General features: G+C 46.3%; 1 protein-coding gene across 1 annotated transcript in view; it reads right to left on the bottom strand.

Annotated features, from left to right (window-relative positions):
• The window catches only part of LOC116800604, a 40,457-nt gene extending 17,318 nt beyond the window's left edge, over window positions 1-23,139 (bottom strand). Inside the window, 3 exon segments of the mRNA XM_032716470.1 lie at window positions 2,127-2,170; window positions 2,172-2,192; window positions 20,225-23,139. Of these exon segments, the coding sequence (XP_032572361.1) occupies window positions 2,127-2,170; window positions 2,172-2,192; window positions 20,225-20,283 (124 nt within the window). The 5' untranslated portion in view covers window positions 20,284-23,139.
• Between the last annotated feature and the right edge of the window lie 581 nt (window positions 23,140-23,720).

Here is a 23,720-nt window from a genome sequence, read left to right as displayed (position 1 = left end):
ATGTCCTTTGTATTAGTGGTGCTGTTTTTTCCCCAGTTGCTGGTCCTCTTTTTTCCAGCCTAAGCTGATTTGGTTTGGCACTGCTTTTTTGTCGCTACAAATGGGCGTATGAGTGATATTACTGTGTTTTTCCCTGCGCGCCCTTTTGTTGGCAACAATTGATTGATTGATTGAACGTTTTGATAAGTGCTGTCAGTGGTTTAGACCTGGTCGTTGCTTTTCCAAAGAACTCTGGCCGATAAGCCGGCTGCAGTGGGTCAGCCAGCAGCCAGCAGCGAGGGGAAATGGAAATTGAAAAATGGGAGGAGCCAGTCGGCCAGACAGGACACTCGAAGAGAGCACACTCGAAGCCAGTCGGAGCTCTCGAGAACTTCCGTCAAGACAAAGACGAACTGCAGCCTCCACTCGCACTCGAAACGGATTTCCTTGTTATGCACACCAGCTACGTCCAAATAACAATGTGGCATCCTGGCGCACCAGGATATTCTTGGCACGGACTTCAATGCGGAGTCGCCTCGCAATTAGCACGCATCAATAGGCACGCTCCTGCACTCCAGCACAAAGCGACTCAAATGGCTAAGGCGAATGCTAATCAAGTGGAGAAGAAAAGTCATCTACCTTGGGGAGCTGCACTCGGGAAAAATCTGTGATGGAAGCTATCAGGAAAAGGAGCAAAACCCGATACTAACAACTTTGTTAGTCCTTACTAGAAATGTTAGAAAAGGTATGGCAGAATTTATGTATCCAATCGGCAACCGTAAAAGCAGTTTTAAGCTGTTTTGAATACAGACTTTTCTAGTTTTCTGCAAACATAAGTTCTCATTCATGTTTATTATACATTTTCTTTCTGATCGCAGCCCTAATTTTCTTTAAGTGTCCACCCCGCCCCAGCCCACTTTCACACATGCCAAGTGCTATAGATCATAGTCAGTTCCAGCTGAGGACCAAAAAAAAAAAAAACACAGGAGAAAGAAATTGAGTATACGCCACTACAAACGTCGGCACTACAAACGAGAATGTCCTGAGTGTGTGCTTGTGGCAGCCACCGCAGGTGGCACAGCAGGTTGGTGGTTTCTGGCCGAAAGTTTCGCCACAATTAATGTGAATGGTGAATATGTTTAATTGTCGACAGGCATGCCATAACCAAAAGGAGCAAGGACGAGCACGTCGGAAAAAAAGAACCCAACGACATGCAAATTTCCTTGGGATAAGATTAAAGTTTTCCGCCTCCCCGAGGAGGACAAAAGTGCCTTGTAGAGCATAGCAAATTGCTAGTTTGCATAACTTTGCTTTCTTTTCGCTGTCAGCTCCGGTTATTTCACGCTCAAAAGCGTGGAAATTAAGCTGGGGACACAGCGGAGAGTTTTAAAATGCCCGAATAATTACGGGCAATTTAAGGATTCGCCGGTTAAGCTGCTGCTGCCTTTAAGCGCCTTGGCCGGAGTTAGGTTTAATTTACAATCAATTATGGCGGATACTCCTCGCATTGTTAACCTGTCCGACACATTTAAATGCAATTTAATGCAATTTATAGCCCGCCCTGGCCAGCGGACTCCCAATCCAGAGAATTGGCAGGCGGCATGCTTTATTATTATGCCCGAGCATATGCAGAACCTTGTTGCAGCGCCGCAGCGAACAACGACTCTTATTAAAAGCGGAAACAATGCGCACTTCCGCTTCAATTGTGCGTGCAAGTCCGTAAGTGTGCGTGTGCGTGTGGCTTTGCATATGCGAGTGGCAGTGTGCATGTATTTCAGAATTTCAGGATTTCAGGCTTTCAGGACTGTTCCTGTTCGAGCACGCAATGCGAAAGTGGGCGGTGCTCTGCCTTATTATTCATGCTGCTCCTGTTGTTGCGGCTGATAAAACTTAACAATTTATAGCGCCCGCCTGCCGGCCCCCCTTCACAGAAGGGGGCGTGGCCACTCGCAGTACAAAACACTTGAATGCACTCAAATAACGAGGCCCATAAATAAACAAGCGTTCAATTAATAGGGTCAGTCCACGTTGCGTATACTCAACGCAGACCCCTTGTGCAAAGGGTTAACGTCCCACAACGAGTAGTAGTGCAAGAACTTTTGCTTGCTAAGCGGAAACTTAATACGGCAAGAAACTCAGCCACTTACCTCGACTTCCATTTCCATTCGTTTGGATTAAGATTTCCATCTTGCCAAGCACGACCCCAAAAACATCTGGAAGAAATAAAGGAGAAGAACGCACAGAAAATATTAGAGTAAGCTCTTTTCCTTGGCTCCCCGGCAGAAATCAACATAAAATTCACATTTGTCACCCAAGTTTTAAAGCAGCGCGCAGATATATCAATCTGCAGTCACACGAGGCGACTGCCAGCCACGCCCACTTGTAAGACACAGCCAAATGGGTGTAGCACTTTCGGCATTTTGTGTTGTGATTTATTTTAAATTGCGTTTAGTTCTGCTCGATTTTTCTCTGCTGGCTGGCTGGGTCAGAAGTGACTGCCGAATGTCTTCCTAAGCTTATTTGCCCGTTTTTAATGTCAATTTAAAGACATCCAACTGACAGCAAGTCTGAACTGAACGCAACTCAACCTGAATCTGAACCGAACACCCAAGCAATCGGAAGCTGGACCGTGGGTAACAAAATATGCTGTCATCACGATTATCCTTAACGTCGTATGGCTGCCAATGGCAGTTGTTTCCTTTTCCGTTATAACCCTGACCAAAACACACAACCGAGCACACATGTGATTCCATACCGGATGTGTAAGAATTTGTAAAACGACCCAGAAGCGAGATGGAGGACAGAGGGGCATAGGACACAGGACGTAGGACGCAGGACATGGGACCCGTTTGAAAAACGCACCAAGGACTCGCTCTTCGATAAAAGCCAAAAAAGCAGAAGGCAAAAGGCAGCAGGACACAATCATCTCGGCTGGGAAAGTGCGTTAGGTACCAAGTGAAAAAGGGTGTCCTTCGTTCGCCTGACTAGTCAGGATGGCAAAGAAAACGAAAAAATTTGGGAGAAGAACGATAGAGAGTCTCTTTGTTGTCTGCTAATTTGGTTTCGGCATTTTTTGCCGTTTGCAGATGTCTCGAACTTCTCTGTTTTTTCTTGGCTTGCATAATTTTTTCTTTATTTTTTCGCCGACTGCAAATTGAAATTTAAAATTTATGCAAATTTTCTCAGCCGTTGCTGTCAAGTCAAAAGGGTTGCTTCCGCTTCGTTTTTTCGGCGAAACTTCAATTTGATTTCATTTTTGATGGTGTTGGTAATTGTGCCAAAATGGGACCAGCGAAAAATCAAACAAAAAAAAGGGAAGCAGAGAGTTGGGAAAAACACAATGAGGAAAACTCTGGTAAATTAATCGAAATGAAGTCCGAACATTTTTATGGCATACTTGAGGGCGACGCCGCGCCTAGGGAAAAATGGGAAAATCGGATGAAAAGCGGGTAGGCCGGGGACTTTATCTAAAATCTCCTGGCATGCCAACGCCATTACAGTCTGAGTTTCGGCTCGCTTAATCACTGTCCAGCACGCAGTCCCTTTGCTTTTCCCCCGAATTTTCCCGCACTTTTCCTACTCATTTCGGTCACATATGAGCTGCTGCTGCTGCTGCTACTGGCTATGTTGTCGGCCACATCGTCATCGCCAGCGCGCGTGCAATTAATTAAAAACAAACAAATTTGAAAATGCACGACAGGCTCAGCGGGTAAAAGGGTACAGGACCCAATTTCTCTCCTTCTCTCTCTCGAGAGAGAGTGGCAGAGTTCGCAGATTCGGCAGAGGAAGCCAAACTGTCAATGAACAATGCCAGCCAGCAGGACACTGGGCTCTGGACACACTGGACACCCAGGACACTGGACTGCGTACACTGGACAGTCGCCTGGCAGGCGACAAAGTTGCTGCCCTAAGCGTTTTTTAATGCACAGCGCAGATTTCCTGCAGCTGCCCTGCCCTGCGCCCCATTTTCCTCTCTAGGGCCCTTTGGTAATTTCGTTTTATTATTTTGCAGTTTTCTGTTGCCAGCTCCGCTCCACTTTGTAAATATTAAATTATGAGAGAAGAACGGGCACAGCAGCAGCAGCAAAAAAAAATAGTGAAAAAAAAGAAGAAACGAATCAACGAACTTCTGAAATTTCCCAAATGGAAACAGGAACACACGAACACGAAAACGGGTCCGGGCACAAAAACAGATAACAGTTACGCTTACGGCCGTAATAACTGCAGTCTGCCGTACGGAGCACCGCACTCCGGCCAACGTCTGCAGTTGGCAGTTATGACACCAGGTGAGTGCCCATCCCACCGACATTTCGTGGCTCGGAAAAGGGAGTTACTTTCGGGGTATTACCAAAGTACTAAGAAGTTTGCGGGCTCCGTTAACTGGATAAAGTATATAAATTATTGAAATACGCGTAAGTGTGGAGAAGGGTTTGGCCTGGATACTTAAGTTTAACTTAGAAACTTGGTATTTAAATTGAAATTTTTTAAATAATATGTTTAGAGCTTGAGCTTTCAAACTATTTCGTATGATCCTTTATCCCAAAATCAGACCTCTTTGCTGACTAACCCATCAGTCCTTTAATATTTTGTAATTCGACACCAGTGCTTATAACCCTCAATTTGAAGTACCCAAACCAGAACTGGATGTGGCTAGATTACCCAAAAACTCGATTTACTTTATTAAATCTGTGCCGGGCCTGCCTTTCTCTGCAGTTCTGTTTGTTTTCTGACTTCACGGCCGCTTAGGCACCGAAAATCCTCATCGCAACGCTGCGTAACCATAATGTGTGTATGCCAACTGCTTCTGCGGATCCTTTTCGCAGCTCTCGTCCTGCTGCTCCTGCACCGTTCAACAATTACATGACGCCTTGCCCCTGCAACCAGCGCCATATGCAGCAAATGGCCCTAGTGCCGGAGAATGGGCTTGAATTCATACATGGATATGCCAATGATGGTCATCGTGCTAACTGCTTTAAGTGCAGACAGAGAAGGATAAGCCAACGGAACGAAAGAGAGAACGACGGGCACTTCAGTGAAAAATTGAAATTGAAAAAACGACAAAAGTTTGCGGCCGCATCCGGAGCAGAGTCCTCATCTTCCTGCCCGCCTGCTTCCTGCCTTCCGTTCCAAAAATCTACAGACCATCCCATCATCATTCGCATTCGTGTCCTGTGAGCCTGCTGCTGTCGTTTGTCGCATGCAATAAGTGCTAGTTGAGTGGCGGCACTTGAAACCAGAGCCACACATTCAATTGGCCGTCTCTGGAACCCTTTCCCTGGCCTAGCCTGGCCTGGCCTGGTCTGGTCTGTCCTGGTTTCATTCCTACCATGTCCTGCCGACTGCCCTTGCCAACTGACTCCATGTGTTTTCCAGCGGCGCTTCGGATTTCACTTTTGGCCCTGGGTGTCGTTGCTGGCGACCTGACGCCGCCATTTCCGCCAACCAGCACGGAAGTGGCAGTCGTGCCCGTGCCCCTGGCGCTGTCCGCGGACCCTCCAACTCTCAACCCCTTGACGATCCTGCGGATTTGCTGCCGCGGCCATTGCATACGAAATGTGTTGCATACATTTGCGGGTAGTGGTGGCGGCTCGAGGAAAAAACCCGAAATACACAGGAAAAAAAAACAGCAGCGGCAATCAAAATGGAAATAAACGCGAGTGGAAAACGAGACGGCCAGAATGAAAATTCTCATAATAATAGTCGTGCCGAAGGAGCGTTGGACAACGGGCAGGACATCAGGCGCTTAGAGGACGTAGCTTTTCCATTTTTATTCTAAAAGGTTTTGTCCAGCCGGCTCAAAGCTGCCGCTTTCTATGCATACAAAAAGGTAGCATGTGTGCAAAAGCGAGAGGACCCAAAAAGCTGGTAATGTCCTTCAGCAGTGGCAGCCATTTGCCAGTTTGCGGTTTCCGTTTCGCGTTCTTTCGTGGTGCAATTTTAGTTTTAGTTGAGTTTTTAGTGGCGTCCACAACTCGGGCATTTAAGCACATTTGTCGTCTCATTGTCCTGCCAACCGCCAGCACCACCAACCCTCCTCGTCCAACCGCCGCTGACAGTGTGCTAATTAGAAGTCCTTGTTGCTTGTGGCCACAACAAAACAGACGTCGTCTACAGGACACCACTACGTAGGGCAGTACAGCGCCGGAATGGCACATAAAACCGAGGGCAGGGAAAACAATGAAAACTACTTTCAGGCCAAAGTCAGAGCGGGCCTTCGTTTTTCGGCCATAAACTGCATGGATGTCCTGGCCACTTGAATATCCTGGCACGTTTTGCGTGGCCTGCACATTTTTATTGTGCAGCTCCTTGCGATGTGTGACTTTAATTTCGAGCTGTGGGCTAAGGTACTCCCTCCCATGGAAAACCCGAAAAACCGCAGGAGAGAAATGCTCAGCCAAAAATATAAATAATTGCTTTGCTTGCTCAACTGTGAGAGAATGTGTCCAGGATATGGGTGGAGGATACTGGCTGGTTGCCTGCCTGGTTGGTTGGTTGGGGCTGGCTGACTGCCTGGCATTGTCTTCCAGTGCAACGCACATTATTTCTCGTCTCAGTCGACAAGCCCCCATATAAATACGTATATATACGTATATATATACAAATATACATATATATATATATATATATATATACGACTCTGAGTTTAAGGGGGCTTAGGGTCTCGGACCACACGACTTCATTTTTCCCCGGGCCGGAGAGCATTTATAAAATAAAATTTGTTTATTATGAAAATGCAGCGATGCGAGATAAGCAAGTGCCAGTTGCGAGCCACAACAAAGTTGGCCACTTGACTGGCCAGCTATACAGCTAGCCAGCCATTCACCATTTTGCCCCCCACTTTTACCAACTTTTCCCAGCCATTTTCCCTTCCTTATCCTTGTTAATTGCTGCGGTTTCCGACTGCTGCCTTGCCGTCGTGCCAACAAAAATAAATGAATATTTTTGCGCCAGCTTAGACATGAGTGCAGAATAAATTGTTTGGCATCTTCTGCTACCTGAATTGCACTTGTATCTGCAACTTGTATCTTTTGTTGGCAAATCATGTGCCGGCAAGACTTGGCTGACTAATGGCCACGGCATAAATAAGCCACCACTCTTTTGATAACCCAATGAAGTTTTATGACCGGAAACGGAAATGCGAGCTTAGCCATCGGCATGAGTAACTAACGGAGCACAAAGCACTTTTGATGGCCGCATAAAAAAGCTAAGCGACAGCATAAACATTAATGAGCCCACTCCGTAGAGGTGGTAAAAAATCGATTACCAGTATATCGACTACAGTATATCCAATATTGGCCAACTCCTTGAGAGCCCGGCTTTTATCTCAATTCTGATTGTGATTCTGCGTGGCGCCTGCTACTGTGCATAATTTATGCTGGCCATAACTCAGAGCTGTGACGGCGAATGGTTAAAAATGTCTTCCAACTGCAACCATAATTCCTGCAACTCGACGGCAATAAATCACAAAATTTCCTTCTTCAATCTGCTTTGGAATCTTTGGCCCTGCTCGCCAAAGGATGGAAATGCATTGGCATTGCCTGAAAAAGTGGCAGCCACTTACACACACACACACACACACGCGCGACATTTACGTGTGACAGACGCCGGGGAAATGGGGAATTTCCCAGCCCTTTGCCCGCACCTCTGCCCCTACCATTGCTGCTGTTAATTTCATTCATTATTTATGGTTTACCTCAAAAACGCATCAGTGCTGCTGCATCGAAGGGCAGATGGCAGTTGTAACCGGCAATCCAGCAACGTGCAAACTGCCACCTGCAACATGCACCCCCTTGGCCAAACCCATTCCCCCAAAATGTACACTTTTAATTAACAAACGCACGAAAATGCTATTTTGCAAGAGGCGTGTTCAACTGGGGGGGGCTGTCAAGGGGAGTGCCATAAGGGTGGGGTAAAAGCTCGTTACTTGGGGTAGAAGTCAAACAGATATTGCATGTGTGAACCCTAATGCAAATGGGCACACTAGAAAATAATAGAAAGGAAACGAGGAATAAATAGAATACGAAAATATAATGGCTTCGATTAAATAACTGTGTAATAAAATGGGTTAATGGTTACTTAAGTAACTATAAAAAAGACAAATGAGTAAACAGATATATACATTTTAGTGGTAGAAAATATGTCACTATAATGTAGAACTTATTTTCGCTAGTCAGAAGAAAACCACTTTTTTTGGAAAATAAGAACTTAAATATTCCAAAATCGAATATGTGTTTGTGCTTAGATTTTCCAAAATATATATTTTTCACCTACAATTCCTGATATCCTCCACTGTGAGTAATCATCGCTGCATGCTGCATTCCGCTATTTCTTTTGCGGTGAGTGCATTGTTGTGACACCCCCTCGATGCAATTAAGAGCTGGCATTAATCAACAGGCTCAAAGCCCGTCTTGCCCCCCAAAAAGCGTTCGGAACTATTACAGTTTTGGCCAGCTCCTTGCCCCTTTTACCGTCCTCCACGTTTTTGGCCCACAGAGGATGCTTTAATTTATTTAGACCAAATACAACGCAAGCGAAAAATGGCAAACGACTGAAATTTATCTCCTGCACGCCTTGTCGCATAAATTATGTCGAAGAAGAGAGAGAGTTTTCCCTGCCCCTTCCGCAATTTCCCCGCGTCTGGCGAAATTAATGAAAGCAACGCTGCGGCGGCGAAAAGATGCCGAAGCAGCGTAAAACACGAGACAAAAGACAGTTAAAATGAACTAAAATCAAATGAAATGTGGCCACCAGGGGCGGCGAAAGGGGGCGGCGCCTAATGACAGCTACAGTGGGGGGCTGGGCCAGGAGGGGGTGGAGGTGAAGGAAAGAAGGCGAACGGCGAATAGGAAGCGGAAATGAAAGCAACGATGCCGAAGGACAACGCTGAAGATGCAATGCAATGCGATGCGATGCGATGCAGTGCGACTGCTGCATTGGGAATGCAACAAATCAGAAGTGAAACAGCAGCAGCCGCAGCAGCAGCAGCAGAACGCAGCAAATGTTGCATGGCAAATGCGATTGTCAAGCAATGACCTCATTAGGGAGGCGTGGCCAACGGAGGCAGGAAGTCAATGTTCATCCTGGCTGCCAGCCGTGCCACGCTGCCGCCCATCCCCGCATTAATAACTGCCAACCGCAAACAATTACGGCGAGAATGGAAGTGGCAACTTTGGGAAAACAGTGGCATGAGAAAAGAGCACTGAAAAAAAGTTAAACAAATTTTGAACTAATATGCGTTAAGCATGAATGGAGGTCTTTTTAAGTGTTTCTGCTTTCAAGGAGAACTCCTCTTTTAGCTTTCCCGTTTTCCCGCAGTGTGTCTAACACCTCAGATGCAGGGGGTGGCAAGTGTGGCGCAGTTGGGGAAGTGGCAAAGCCTGCCGTAGGCGAGCTGTCAGCAAGCATACAACGTCATATACGTCAACGGAATATGCTAGTGCGAATGAGGGGAAAATTCAAGGGGGTTTCAGCCTCTAATAATCGCGATATAATCAGTGCTAACAAAAAGCGACAAGAGCAGATAGCGAGCGAGCGAGAGAGAAGAGAGGAGGAAGAAAGATGGAGATAGTAGGAGCTGGAGAGACACGGGAGCCACACAAAGGTGACAAAATGTGACAGCACTAAAAACGGGACAATGACATGGCCACGGGAAAACGGTTTCCTGTCAGAGCCCGAAAAACGCGGCCAGCACACATACATAGACGCACACCCTCACAACACAGACACCCACAGAGACACCTGTCAACCGCACTCAAGAGCGAACTGTAAACTGTCATATCCTTAAAGCGGGCTAAGCCATAACCAAGACAACCAAGAACAAATTACATCGCATTTAAGTTTCATAATATGCTTAAAATGAAAACGCACAAAAACTTTTACTCCCCCTCTTCACCCAACGCCGACAGCCATATTTTCTTTTGAGTATTGTCAGAAACTAAACCCCGAAAAGCACCTGGCAAAGGGGCAGAACTCACCTGGCAGACCACCCGTCGGGTCCTTGGAGCGGCAGATCCTGTGAGTGGAGTCTGTGTCCAAGACAATGGGCACAGTGCACAATGGGACAAGTGCAGCAGTCTATAAAAACGAACGAGCTGAGGGGGTGGTGAGACGTACACGGTTGGTCGGTCGGACGGTTGGACAAAAACTAAAAACTTGCAAATGCACAACGTTGGAGCTTTCGGAGCTGGAAAACCGCATGCTCGACATGGAATTGAAAGAATAAACTAAGAACTGCAACTACAGGAACCACATCTCATTGTCTGGGTCTTGTTTCGCCTAGCCCACTCCCCTTGAAAACTTCGCTTGCATTCTGTGCTTAAAAAGGATTGCAACAGCAACAGACAAGACAGCGAACAAAACATACAATTGTGTGTGTGTGTGTGTGGGAGTTTGCTGTCTACATGGCCATTGATGCTCCTTTTGCAACACTGCACCATTGCACCAACCAAAAAAGGAAAAAGAAAAAAAAGTAATGGAAAAGTGTGGTGCTGCTGGCGACTGACAGCTGTTGGCAGCGTTTTTGGACAGCAGTGTTATTTACACTTTATTGACTCGAACTCAACTTGAAATCATTTGCCCCATTTATGTTTAAGCAGCTGAACAGGTTGTTTTAATAAGCCAGCCTGCGGAAAAATACAACGGATTTCGTTAATTTGCTTTTCGTGCTCCGTTCCTAATACAGTTGAACTTTGAACTCTCGTTGAGTGGTGTCACCCGCGGCATTTGGAAAGCAAACTACTGAGAAAACCGTTTCATTTCAGCCTTTCAAAAGGTTTTCAAATTCCACGGCAAAACAAATTTCACAGCAGTTTTCATAAATCATATATAAGGAGCGTGTACTTGTATGGGATAACAAACATGACCACATGCAGTGTGGGTCACTTGGAAATTATGACAACCTGGCCAAGAAAACACACATAGCGTACAGCCAGGTCGTAAGGAATGGCAGGACATGTGGGTATGTGCTCTTGTTTGCTGGGAAATTCATGGGCTCTTGGCAGCCGGCCTGGAAAAGCCAGAGGTGGAAAAACAGCAGCAGCGGCAGAAGCTGAGGCAGCAGCAGCAACCCACGCCAATTGGCAGAAAACAAAACATGGCCCGTAGGCAGGGGGCTGCCACTCATTGCCAAAAATTCCTGCCTCACCTTGTTGGCATGGGCGTGGCCCAGTTTTTGCCAAGGACTTGGCCCCTTTTGGCCCCACCAGCAACGGAGAACCCTTTTTTCTGTTTTTTTTTTTTTGGCAATCAGCTTCATCTTCTAGTTTTTTGGCTGGGGTGGTGGAACTTCTTGTTCTTGCTCTCGCCTTTCATGTTTGCCAAACGGAACTTTGGCTCGTTAATATTTTTGTGCACAGCGGGCGTAAAAAGGATTCCACTGGCACCAACAACAAAACAATCAAACGAACGAAATCAAAAAAGTTCGGAACAAACGATGGCAACAAATTTTGTAAATCTGCATAAGCAGCTCGGCGTACCAATTCCTCTGAAAGGTATTTGCAATATTAATTTCCCATGCAGCCAGTGACTTGGCCTTTTGTCAGTTAACAAAATGTGTGGCACATAAAAAATTCATTCGCCAAACGCTCAAAAGTAGGCAAAGCCAAAACGAAATATTTTCACGGCATAAAATTGTCGAGTAATGGAAATGGATACTCAAAACGTAAAAAGGACGGCAAAAAAGAAAACGCCAGCAAAAAAAACAAGGAATGTGGGTTTGAAAGGGATACAGCAGCTATGCTAACAAAATAAAATGGTGCATAAAATTTTAATGCATATCAAATGATTTAATTTGACGCCACATAAAAATGGACACAAACGGGCGGCTGGTTGCCAAAGTGTTTAAACGGGCAGTTAGGGCGGTGGGCGTGGCCGTGGCATGCGTGTGTGTGTGTGCGGTTGTTGGAAGGGGAACAAAGAAAAAAAGGAAGGCAAGCGAAGTCTCGTAATTACTTTGATGAAAAATGGCAGTTTCTGTGATTAAGCAAAGCCTGAAAGCAGCGAAAAGGAAGTGGATACACTTGCGTTAGTGTGTGTGCGCGTGTGTATGTGTGTGTGTGGCATGTGGCACCATTCACTTGATTACACATACGCCATGTTGTGCGAGAGGCGAGAGCAGGAAATTAAGCCTGTGGACTAGGCGGAAGTGGCCAAAGTCAAACGATGTGCCAGCCTGGAAGTATGTGAAAGTACACAGAGAAAAACTCTATATACTATATGGTACATGATAAGCTTTAATTATGGAGGTCAAGTAGTTTAAAAGAACTAACTATTTGTTTAAGCGTTATTTAAACCAAATAACAGGTTGCTGAAATGCCATAAGTGGTATATTCAATGGGGGATTGCTTCACACCCAATAATTTTACGCCCTTTTAAATGTTAAGCCAATATGTACCAGTGTACCATATTCACTTCAACGTATGTGTGTGCGTTTCTGCATGAGCCTAATGATGTCAGCGGCAGCGAGAACACGCAGTTGCCGCATTAGTTGTAATTGCCGCGCCATGTTCGCCAATGATCGCCGCGATTCCTTATCCAACCTACAAGGACCTGCAGCCATAACTCAGCGCCCTGTCCTTTGTGAGCATTTAAGTAAATATCGACGAAATATGCTCGGCCACGCTCGCTCGCTCGGCGAGAAAAAGAGACCCGCGAAGACATGAAAAATCTAGCGAGAAAAGCATCTTGCCATAAAGAATGTGCAAGAAAAATTGCCATTGCGATAGCGGCATCAGAACTGCAACAGCAGCAGCAGCAGCCGTGGCAGCCGCGCCACCAACAATGACAATAAATTGCAGCAAAAATGAGCAATGAGTAATTCATATGGTGAGACAGAAGACCGAGGAACGGGCTCTGAAGAAGTCGAGGGAATAGCCGCAGAGCGAGCAATTCAACGGGCCATCAATCTTGACTGCTCTGCCATCCCAATTCCACTTCTCCTGCTCCATAACCATGGTCAAAAGCTGAATCTGCTGCCGCTCCTGGCGCCACTGAGTCTGCATCAATTTGGCAGCCACGAAGATTCGAGGGGCTCAGCAGAGCAGCAAAGCGGCGGACAATACGGACATTACGGACACACGGACGGAAAGCCCACGGACATGACGCGCTTTATGTGGCTGCTGGGAATTGAAGAGTCGGAACAAAGGGAAAACAGGGTGGTGGTAAGAGTGGGTAAAGCTCTGTACGTGCGGGCTGAGCGTTTGTAATATGCTTGTAAAATGCAATAAATTTTGTTAGCCCTCGGACCAAGTCAGGACACAGCAGCAGCAGTGGCAGCAGCATCGACGATGGCAAGCCATAAAACTCGTTTTTGATTTGCCCCAAAATTTATGTGGCCACATTAAATGCGAGACAGTCGAAAGGAAGCACCAGCACCAGGCCGAGCAACAGATTGTTGAGCGTCATTATCTTCGTGTGTTATCAGTCCAAGCAACACCAGCAACATCGCCAGCATCAGCAGGCAGCGACAGGTGTTGTCGTTATGTGCCATAATCTTTTTGACAACCCGCTGCATATTAAAGCAACGCCCCCGATGACAGAGTTGATTGGTGTTCCTGATGGCTGCCACCGGTGTGATGTGGCAGCTACCACTGTAGGATGTTGCTTGTTGTTGTTTTCAGCTAGTTGTTTGTTGCTAGTTGCCACTAGCTCTAGATTTATGTTTGCTTTTTGCTGCCGAAGTCAGGATGTTGCTAGTTGCTTCAGGCTCTAGATTGATTGTTGCTTTTTGCCTCAAGTGTGACACTGATAATAACAGAATTTAGGATAAATTGTCTGTCTAGAGTGGCTTCTTGCTGTTATATAATTCTGTTTTTTGTTCTATGTGGCAGCGATATGGATGTTGAACGTATAGTTATAGTAGCTAAAAATCGTAATTACCTACTAGAAACTGTACTGTACTTTGATACTTTGTTGATTTATGGTGCTACCCATGTATTTTAGTGATTTTAAAGCTGCTGGCTACTGATTCTATCGCAATCTGACCACGATTTTCCCATCTCACTTAGCTATTTGCAGTTCCGCCTCGATCTCTGTTTACAAATCGGTTAGATGCTCTCGCAAATCTCTCTACGCGTTGCTGGTTGCGAAATCTTTGTTTGTTTATGGCAAGTTTTATGTATTGGCCGCTTTGCGAAACGGCAAACATGTGGGTCTATCTCCACCAACATACATATGTATAGTATGTGCCGGCCGCTAAAATCGGAACATCTGCGTATGTTGACGTAATGCGAATGAAAATAGCCGCCGTTTATTCGTGCTAAACATTTCAAACTCATTGTTTATGGGCCCGGCATCATCTTTGGCTTGGCTAATGCTCACTATCGGTATGGGAATTCGGGAATTGGAAAGAGAGCATCTCTCGGCCAATTGAGATGCCGACCAAGTTGGCCAACCCATAGACTTGACAAGACAAGAGCTAGGGCCGGAGCTGTGCTAGGACTAGTAATGGATTCGCAATTCCCCAGGATCTCACTCTGAACTCCCCGGCCATCGATGTCAATTAGGGCTTTTCGGGCTACAAACTGAAATTGCAATCAAAGCCTCCTCCCGGACACAAATTGCACTCCGAAGGCTGCGAAATATATAGAGTGCAGCATGAAAACAATTGGCCCGGATCGGCGTGGAATGGCATATTTATTCAACTCTCCACGAGAACTTGAACCGAATATCATGCAAATTGTTATACATATTTCAATATTTTATTAGCCCAGGGATACGGAATCCAAATGCGAATCCGATTCCGATTCCAATGCCGATGCCGTTGCCGAATCCTCGCCATGGTCATAAATTGCAGCAGTTGCTGGTTCTAGGAGTCCAAAACGAGTCGGCAGGACGAAGGACTTGCTGGCCATAAATATCGCAGCCATTACACAAAACACAACTGCAGAGGGGGAGGGGAGGGGGCGAGACAAAGGGGCGACACAAACACACATAAAGATAGAGAAACATGAATGGCACAATAAATAAATCGGGGTAAGCGGCGTTTTAAAACAAATAGAAAGAAATGGGTACACAAGCCGAATAAAAAAACAAAACAATTCCAAATGCACAACTAAAGCCGGGATGAGATAGGCATTGAAAGAGGGGGCATGCGGATGAACCAACCCCAACCCCTCCCCATCGGAATAGCGAAATAAAATTTGCATTTTTTGCGTTTAAAGCTTCGGTATCAGCAAAACTACGAACCGAATATAAAACAGCACAACAAATTCCAAAACGAGACGATGCAAAGTCAAAGTCAGCAGAAGCGAAATGTTATCGGTTATTGAACAAGTATCATTTCGATGGTTGGGCGGATGTGGGGATCCATTTTGGGGGGATGTGTCGTCGAAGATGCTTTGTATGTGCATGTTCCATATACCGCTGCTCACTGTTGTTAGGCCTTATAAATAAACGTGTGAGGCTCATCGTTATGTATGTATGTACATATTTCTGTCCTCTGGAGTCGACTGTAGGTGCGCCGTATGCTGATTTCTTTTTTTTTTATTGCTTTGCGTTGCTGTGATAGCACATATTTGGCTTTTAATGAGAGGAAATTTCCTTTTCGTAGCAGTGACAATGCGGCGGATGCGTAATGTTATCATAGCAACACCGGAAACTGACCATCTGCATGCAAGACTTGGGCAGCGGAGAATCAGTCGGATATAAAGTTACATTTATTTAACAATTCATTTAAATTTCTTCAATAATCTAACTTGACTTTATAATTTCGTAGCCCAACTTTATTCTCTTAACACCATCCTACTCCTGTGCTTTCCCTCTCCTTGTGTCCTTCGTCCATTCGAGGATCAAAAATCATTTGATGTCCCTGGGCTCTTTCATGTGACTCGAAAAACTTTGCCGGAATCGAAACATTTTCAATACATTTGATTAAACCGGGTCCGGCAACTGACCCCCTTCCCCATGGAATTTCAACCACCCGCCCACACTCTCATCATCGTTTCTGATGGCCAGGACCATAAAACGTTTATCTCCCACACTTTGCTCCTTCGCTCCCTATCTCTTTGCCGCTTTTATCGCAGTATCAATAAATTAATTTGAAAACTTTGTCGCTTCTATTTGATTCTGGGCGGACCGACCACCCGGCATCCTGGCATTTCTCTTTTAATTTTTTTGTGCAAATTTTCGTCTGTTTCAAATTCGTTTCATCGTCGGTATCTTGTATCTATAAGTTAGCATCGCTTTCTGTGCCGTTCAGCCGCTGGCTCCGTGTAATTTGCTCTCAGCCTTCCCCCCTTTCGCCGCTTTCTCCGAAACCCAGAGAAGCACTCACCACCCCATTTTCGTGCTCGTCTTTTACTTTTTGGGCAAGTCCAACTACAACTAGGACAACTATGAGTTCAGTGCGATGGCAGTTTGCTCGACAGGCAGTTAACATGAAGCACCTCCGCCCCCTTTTAGCCCATTTCCAACCAGCCAACCAAACCATTTTCCGCTCCCATGTGTGTGTGTGTTAGTATTTTTTGGCTATTGAATTGGTTTCATGCTCATGCATTTTATATGAAATTGTCTGCATGTCTGTCTGACTTTTTGCCCATCGTGTCACGCCCACACGCCACCCAAACTTGTAATCTAACCCAGACCCATGGCATTTTCCCTATTTTCGGGGAGCGCAAAAATTTACATCGCTTAATTCGTTAGCCGAGAAAATGTTTTTCGCCTGCAATTAGTGGACAACATTTGTTAGCCAAACACTTTTCCAACGGTGGCAAGTTGGTGGTGGGGGTTGGGGGGTTCTGAAATGGGCAATAGGCAATGCAGGTAGCAAAAGTAGAGCTCTTATCTTTATTACAAAAAACGAAAAACTGCCAAAAAGAAGGAAAATGTGGGCACAAAAAAATTGCGACCAGCAAAGAAATTCGAATAAGAAAGAACGAAGTAAAAAATGTGGAGAGGCAGCAGTGGAAAAAAAAAACAAAAAAAAAAAAAATTTGTGAAATAGAGATGGGAATTTTTTTCTACTTGGCTCGCGTATGCACGACTTTTATTTGAAGTTGAATTTTAATCCATGGTTTTTTAATGCGGGCGATAAACTTTTACGGCAATTGTCGACGGCATTAGCGAGGGTGGATTGAGAAGTGGCGGGGGTATTCTTCTTCTCTTTTTTCCCTCCTATTTCGCTGATCAGCAGGGCTTGACTTAACTTAGCGATTCAGCTTTAAAGCAATGGCATTGATGGCATCATCGCCTGGAGCCTTGTGGTTACCCATTGCCGCTATTAAATTGCTGATTTCCTCTTCCGTGGCCTGGGGTATCGACTCGGAGTCAAAGAGAGGTTCTGACAGGAGCCTGGCTGTTTCGGCTGCTTCATTTGGGGAACATCGATTGGCTGGTGTGAAGACTTCCTCCAAGTGCTCGGCGAATGCGTTGGCTCTTTCGGTCTCAGTTCTGCACCATGAGTTGTCTTGTCTTCTGATGGGCGGGATCCTCTTCAGTGGCCTCTTGATGCGCTTGGTAACATTCCACAGGTTGTGGTGGGGATCACCCGGCGCGAGATTACCAACAAAGCTGTCGAGGGCCTCCTTCCTTAGCCTGGCCAGAGTTTCCTTCAGCTCCTTGGTGGCTCTGTTGAGAGCTGTTTTGTCTCTAGGGTTCCTGGAGAGGAACCAAACCCGTCGGAGACGCCTTTTCTCTGACTTGAGCTCATTAACCCGAGGATTCCAAAAGTGGACGTCTCTACTTCTGTCCCTCGTTTGGTTAGAGAACCTTGGAGCAGCATAAGTTGCTGCCTCCTGAATTTGCGAGGTGAGGTTCACAACGGCCGCATCTATAAGTTCAGGGGTATCCAATGGTGGATTAGTGACTGTCGAGTTGTTCAGCCAGTGGTGGTATTTGCTGATGTCGGACGTTTTGAAGATTAACTTTTTACCCGCGGATCTCAACATGGCTGAGGCGTAGACCGAAACGGCAATGGCACTATGGTCCGAGAGAAGGTCTTCCACCTCCCTGGTCTGGATTCTTGCCGGGTCCAGGCCGCCAGAGATCGCAAAGTCCAAGATGTCTGGAGTTTTTGCAGGGTCAGTGGGCCAGTATGTTGGCGTCCCAGTTCCGTGGCAATTGAGGTTGCGGGAGAGAACCTGCCTGCATAGCGCGCGTCCTTTTGGATTGCATACTCTGGAACCCCACCAAGTGTGCTTGGCGTTAAAGTCACCTCCTATGACGAATTTGGGGCCGAGGCTGTCCAAAAGCGAAGAGAAGCAATCGTCCGTGGCTCTAAATCTGGGTGGGCAGTAGGCAGCAGCTAAGGTAATGTCTCCGTGGGTGGTGCTTACCGATATTCGGGCGCATTGCACCCAATCCTCTTGAATTGGTGGTTGGGTGTCGAATTTGATGCTGCTGCGAATAAGGATGGCGGCGCCGCCGCGTGCTGAACCATTAGGGTGGATGGCTGACACGAGGTCATACCCCCTTAAGGTGAAGTAGGACCTGTCTGAAAAATGGGTTTCGGATATGAGGAGAATATCTGCTTGGTTGGTCTTGCAATAAAGCTCGACCTCTGGCCTGTTGTTGATCAGGCCGTTTGCGTTCCAGATGGTTATGTCTAGTGCTGATTGCATAGGGACTTACAGACGGTTGCCATCATCTGATTCATTTGACTCATTACCTTCTCCATCATCTGATTCGTTTGACTCATCGCCTTCTCCATCATTTTTTCAAACATGGCTTCCATTCTGCCCATTATTGTTTCCATCAGGTTGTCAAAATTGGCCTGAGTATGAGGGATGGCATGTGTCTCATCAGTTGCCTGCTTGACAGCGTTGGCAAAACTAACGTTAGGAGTAACCTTGCTGCTGCTCACAGTGTAATGGGCGCGTGGGGCTGAAGCCAGCTTTGGAGCGAGCATGCTTTTGGCCTTCTTATATGCGGGACAACCTTTATATGAGGCTGCATGCGGTCCTTCGCAGTGCAAGCAATGGGCCGGCTTATTATTATTTTTACACTCAACGGTTGGGTGGCTGTCTCCGCACTTGACACACCTGTGTTCTAGGTGGCAGTACCGTTGGGTATGTCCAAATGCCTGACAGCGATAGCATTGCGGCACGTCATTAAACTTTATCGGTGGCTCGATTGTCACCACTGATCTGCAAAGTCGCGTAACTTTATAGGCCTCCTTGTTGTTCTTGGCCGGCTCGAGATTGGCGAAAAATATGTTAAGTGGCTTTTTGGTACTTCTTTGGGTGGGGTTGTAGAGGTCTCTGACCTTGTGTCCGTGACGGTTTAGCCCATCCCGAATTTCCTCTGGGTCCGTTGAGTAGTGAAGACCTTTGATGACTACTCTATAGGCACGTTCGTCTCGGGGCTGGAAGGTTTGAAACCTTTTATTGGACTTGGCCAAGAAGTCCTTCAGGGCGGAGAAGCTTTCCTTGTCCGGGGTCATCACGCGAACGTTGTTGTTGCTTGCCATTTTCAGTGTGAACTCCACATCATTGCCAAGTACTCCAGCAATGCTATTAGTGAGAGCCTTGATATTGGTCACATCCGGTATGAAGATTGGTGGTGGCTTGAAAGTCCTGAGAGTAGTCTTGGGTTTGCCCTGGGTTTTGGTGGCAGCAGGTCCAGGTTCTCCGTCTTGGATGCCTTGTTCGTCGTCGTCATTGCCGTCCTCTTCGTTCGAGAGAATGGCAAATCTGTTTGCCAGCCTTCGACGATAGGCTGCGCTGATGTTGGGCGTGGGTTTGCTCACAGGTTTGCGCTTGCCAGGCTCCGAATGCGAGGTGCTGGAGTCGCTGCTCGGGCTGGATTCCCTTACTCTGCGGGCCTTCTTGCAGGGGGTTGATTTCCCTGGCTTGTGGGCGCAGGGGGTGGCCTGCCAATCCATGATGAGGGGGGATGGATCGTGGGGGGGGGAGGGGGGGGACGGTGTCTGGGTACAGCTGGTCGGTGTACCAACCACTGCACGTGGGTGCTGCTGTGTTAAATTGCTAAAATGCGGGCTCTATGTGAACAACACAGATAACTCGCGGCCCGCAGGCACGTCTGCACTCGTTGAGTGTTCGATCGCGACGATATGCTATGGTGAACACAAAATTAACTTCGTAAAAAAAAAAAAAAAAAAAATGAAAATCACTGAAAAAGATGAAGAGCACACTTCTTGCTTGCTTTGATTGATAGCTAATTCAATATGTATATTACTTTCAAATTTAATTTAATTGAATCTTAAATATTTCAACTTAATAATAACGTGTTTACTGAAACGAATTTGCATACAATTCGTTATGTTTTTATACATCTATTTATTTTTGCTTACCCGCACTTCCTTATCGCAGCTTCTCCACCCCTCTCCCTCTCTCCCTCGTATTCGATCATCTCGAATATTCAGATGTTTGCCCATTCAGAATTTGTGTAGTGGGTTTTTGGGTTGCGGCATTTTTATGCTTTTGATTCAGTTGTTGCTGGCTCTGCTTGCTTGTTATAGCCATAAAAAAAAACCATTTCAGCCGGGCCAACACGCCAAACCAGTCGGTCAGAGTCGCCGAGTCTAGCGTTTTGTTATAAATTCACGACTTCACGGCAACGCCAGCCAGCCATCCAGCCAGCCGGCTCTTTCTCGCTCGCTCGCTTTCTGCTCCCGTCTCTTTCTGGTTGATGGGACATCGGATGGCAGCAGGAGCGACCTTAGCCAAGGCTGAGATTGAAAAAGATGACAAAGATGGCTGCAACATCCGGTTGGCCATGTGTGCAAATGGGCGTGTGGCACACGGTGTCTAAGTGAGTGTGTGTGTGTGTGTGAGTTCGCATATGGGCAATACGAATTCCAGACAACTCCGACAGCGGCGTCTCAGTTTCAGCCGCAGTCTGATTTGAAGTCTGTTTCAGTTTCTGAGACTGAGACTGAGTCCGAGTTTGGGGCTGAGAACGAGACTGCGACTGAGACTGATAACTGCGTGGCGCCCCTCCAACTGCGCTTTCAGTCTGCCTGCTGTCTGCCAATCTACACTGGGCGAAAATCGTTGCAGAAATTCGGTTTATCACAAGGTGTCATTGCTTTGTCAGACTCTTCGTACAAGCTTTAAATGAAAGCATTGCTCTTAATTCATTCGAAACATTTTGCATTTGAACTTTAGAACTTGACATCTTAATAAGTTGGGAGTTTCATATTTAAGCTAGATACTCAGTATCCAAGGGCCAAGGCGCCATGTACTTTCTATTGAAGTAGTTGAAATTCTAGAAACTTGTTTCAAGTACCGCACTGCGATGCTAACTTCTCGAGCGCCTTAGTCTTAGTTCCGATCTCTTGAGCTAAATCTCGGTTCTATAATGCCCAATCCGGGTGTATGGGTGCGATGTCTGGGCCTGTCGTTCGCACTTTGTAGCTGCAACTGTGCGAGTGCGAATGTGAGTGCGAATACTCGTGTCTGTGGCGATAGCTCTTGTTGCCGGATTGAGCGACTGCGGGAATGACGCATTGGCTGGGCCCCGCAGTTTTTCGGCTGATTGTTCACTTTTCTTTTTCTTTTTTTTTCTCGTATTTTATTTTGTCTGGAATATTTTTGTATGATTTTTGCACTTATTTAGCTGGAGCACTGTGTTTGTTACTGTTTCAGTGTGTGTTTGTTAGCTTGTGTGTGTTACTGCCTTTGTCTTTGTTTAACATTTCCACTGTCAGAGTGTGAGTCTGTTTGTGTGTGTTTGTGGGGGGAGGGCGGCAGGCGGCTGGGCAAGAGAGAGAGGCAGGAGAAAGACAGCAGACAACCGGCACAGGCGAGACGCGCAGCACGAATGAATGGAGTTTCGCAGCCAGCGAGCGAGCAAAGCTATGGCCGACCGTTCGGCGAACCGAAGAAAGCCGACGGCGCTCTCTTCGCCATTGCTCAGGCGTGTAGGTCGTCTAGAGGCCGTTGCGAGCCGGGTCTCTCAGTGTTGGCCCGAAGCGGCTCTCTTTGTTGGCCAAAACTGCAAATCAAAGTCGAGGTCGTTGTACGAATGAAAGAATGTCGGCATGTGATTGTTGCCGGCGTCGCTGCCGCAGTCGGCGTAGCAGCTGGCATCGCAGCCGGCGTCGCAGTCGCTGAATGATGTTTAATGCCTGGCCCGATCTGCCACCCAACTCACCAGCACCACCCAACCCCCCCACACTATCGCTCACTCTCTCGCTGCTGCATTATGCTGCCATGTATCTGTCTCTTTATTTCGCCCGTGGGTTTGTGTGAGTGTGTGCATGCCTTAACTTGGCTTTCTTTTGAATAATGTTGCTTCATGCTTTCGCAGTCTTGGTCTTCATCTGTCTGCCGCTCCCTCTCCCGCTCTCTCCGCAACTCTCTTCCCGGCCAACCTTAAGCGCCCTCTCTGTCAGCGTCTACACTCAGAAAAGAAATGGGAGTGTATTTGCATTGCACCACACAGCGTTCAAAATGTCTATGGTTCTTTAGCCCAGAAAAGAAACTAAGTAAAACAGTCTAAGTGGTACATTCATTACATTTTTCTATTTCATCTCTGTAGGAACTTAAGTTTGTGAATCAAATATAATAATCGTTTATCAACAACTGAGTACAAGCAAATGCACTACTTTTTACTTTGAGTGTAGGCAAAAATGCTGTTACTTTTTATGTGCAACCCTTACGCCGCTCGTCCCCTTTAAGCCACCCAGAAGGAATTCAGTTAGCCTCGCTCGCTTTGCCCATTTTTACTACCTTTTCAGCTACTCCTTTTTCATTTATTTTCTATTTTACAATTTCAGTCTTCTTTTTTTTAGTACATTTTCGGATGCCTAGCCGCTTTCGCGCTTTTGTAATAAAAACTCGTTATAAGTAGAAATTCTTTTCTTTGGGCTAGTTTCACCTGTCCTCCCCTCGTCCACTCGCCTTCTTTAAGCACTCTTTGCGGCCACTTTTCTTATTATGATATTCTATTTTTTTTTTTTTGCTGTTCCTCAGCTTTTGGCCATAACAAATGTGAGAACCGCCCGAGGCTGCAGCGGCTTAGGCCTTTAGAAGTTCGAAGTTAACGCCCCCAATTCCAAGTTATTTGCTCGGCGCTTTTGGCCGGTTTAGCTCAATTAGAGCTAATTTGCTTATCAGCAGTCGGCGGGGTAGCCCGCCAAATGGAATTGTCACTTTCGACCAGCTGATAAGGGCGCTGAATTCATGCGATAAGATAACCGCTCACGTGTAAAGAAATTAGTTCTGCGGGCTCCAAACAAACTGCGAATTCATTCCGGCCACGGACTATTTAACATCATTTATCGTGAGCCGCAAACAAGGCCCAAACAGAAGGGCAGATGAGCGAGAGCGACGCATGATTAGGCACAAAGTGATTGGCAGTGTTATTGACCAACAACCCATTATTTTGGGCAAGGAATTTGCATGGCCAACGGGAACGGAAAGCGTTGGCTGGCTGCTCGGGAAAAGCGTGGCAAATGTGCTGATGAATCGGGTCGCTTAGATTGATGACTCGTTTATTGCATTGAGAAAGTACGCAAAGAAATGATGGCAAAAGGAAGAATTGTTGCAGGGGGTTTCTATAGCACATTCCTAGCACTTCCTGAACTTGTTTTTTCAAAATTGTCGGGCTTAAAACTTGAAAATTACTGCTTACTACAATTTGGTAGTTGTTTTATTATCGTACTATGCAAGTACTTTGTCTAGTGCCCAAATACAAAATCCCTTTATATATTTCGCACCCATGGCGGATACTTGATATTTACCATATAATATCCCTTTATCTTTGAATCTCCACCCTTTACCACTTGTCACTTGATAATAATAAGTGCCCCCTAATGACAGCTCACTCACCTGTAGTTTTCC

Source organism: Drosophila sechellia, chromosome 2R (assembly GCF_004382195.2).
Source record: "Drosophila sechellia strain sech25 chromosome 2R, ASM438219v1, whole genome shotgun sequence".
NCBI lineage: Eukaryota > Metazoa > Arthropoda > Insecta > Diptera > Drosophilidae > Drosophila > Drosophila sechellia.
The sequence above is the reverse complement of the archived record's forward strand: the minus strand, read 5'-3'. Positions and strand labels throughout refer to the sequence as shown.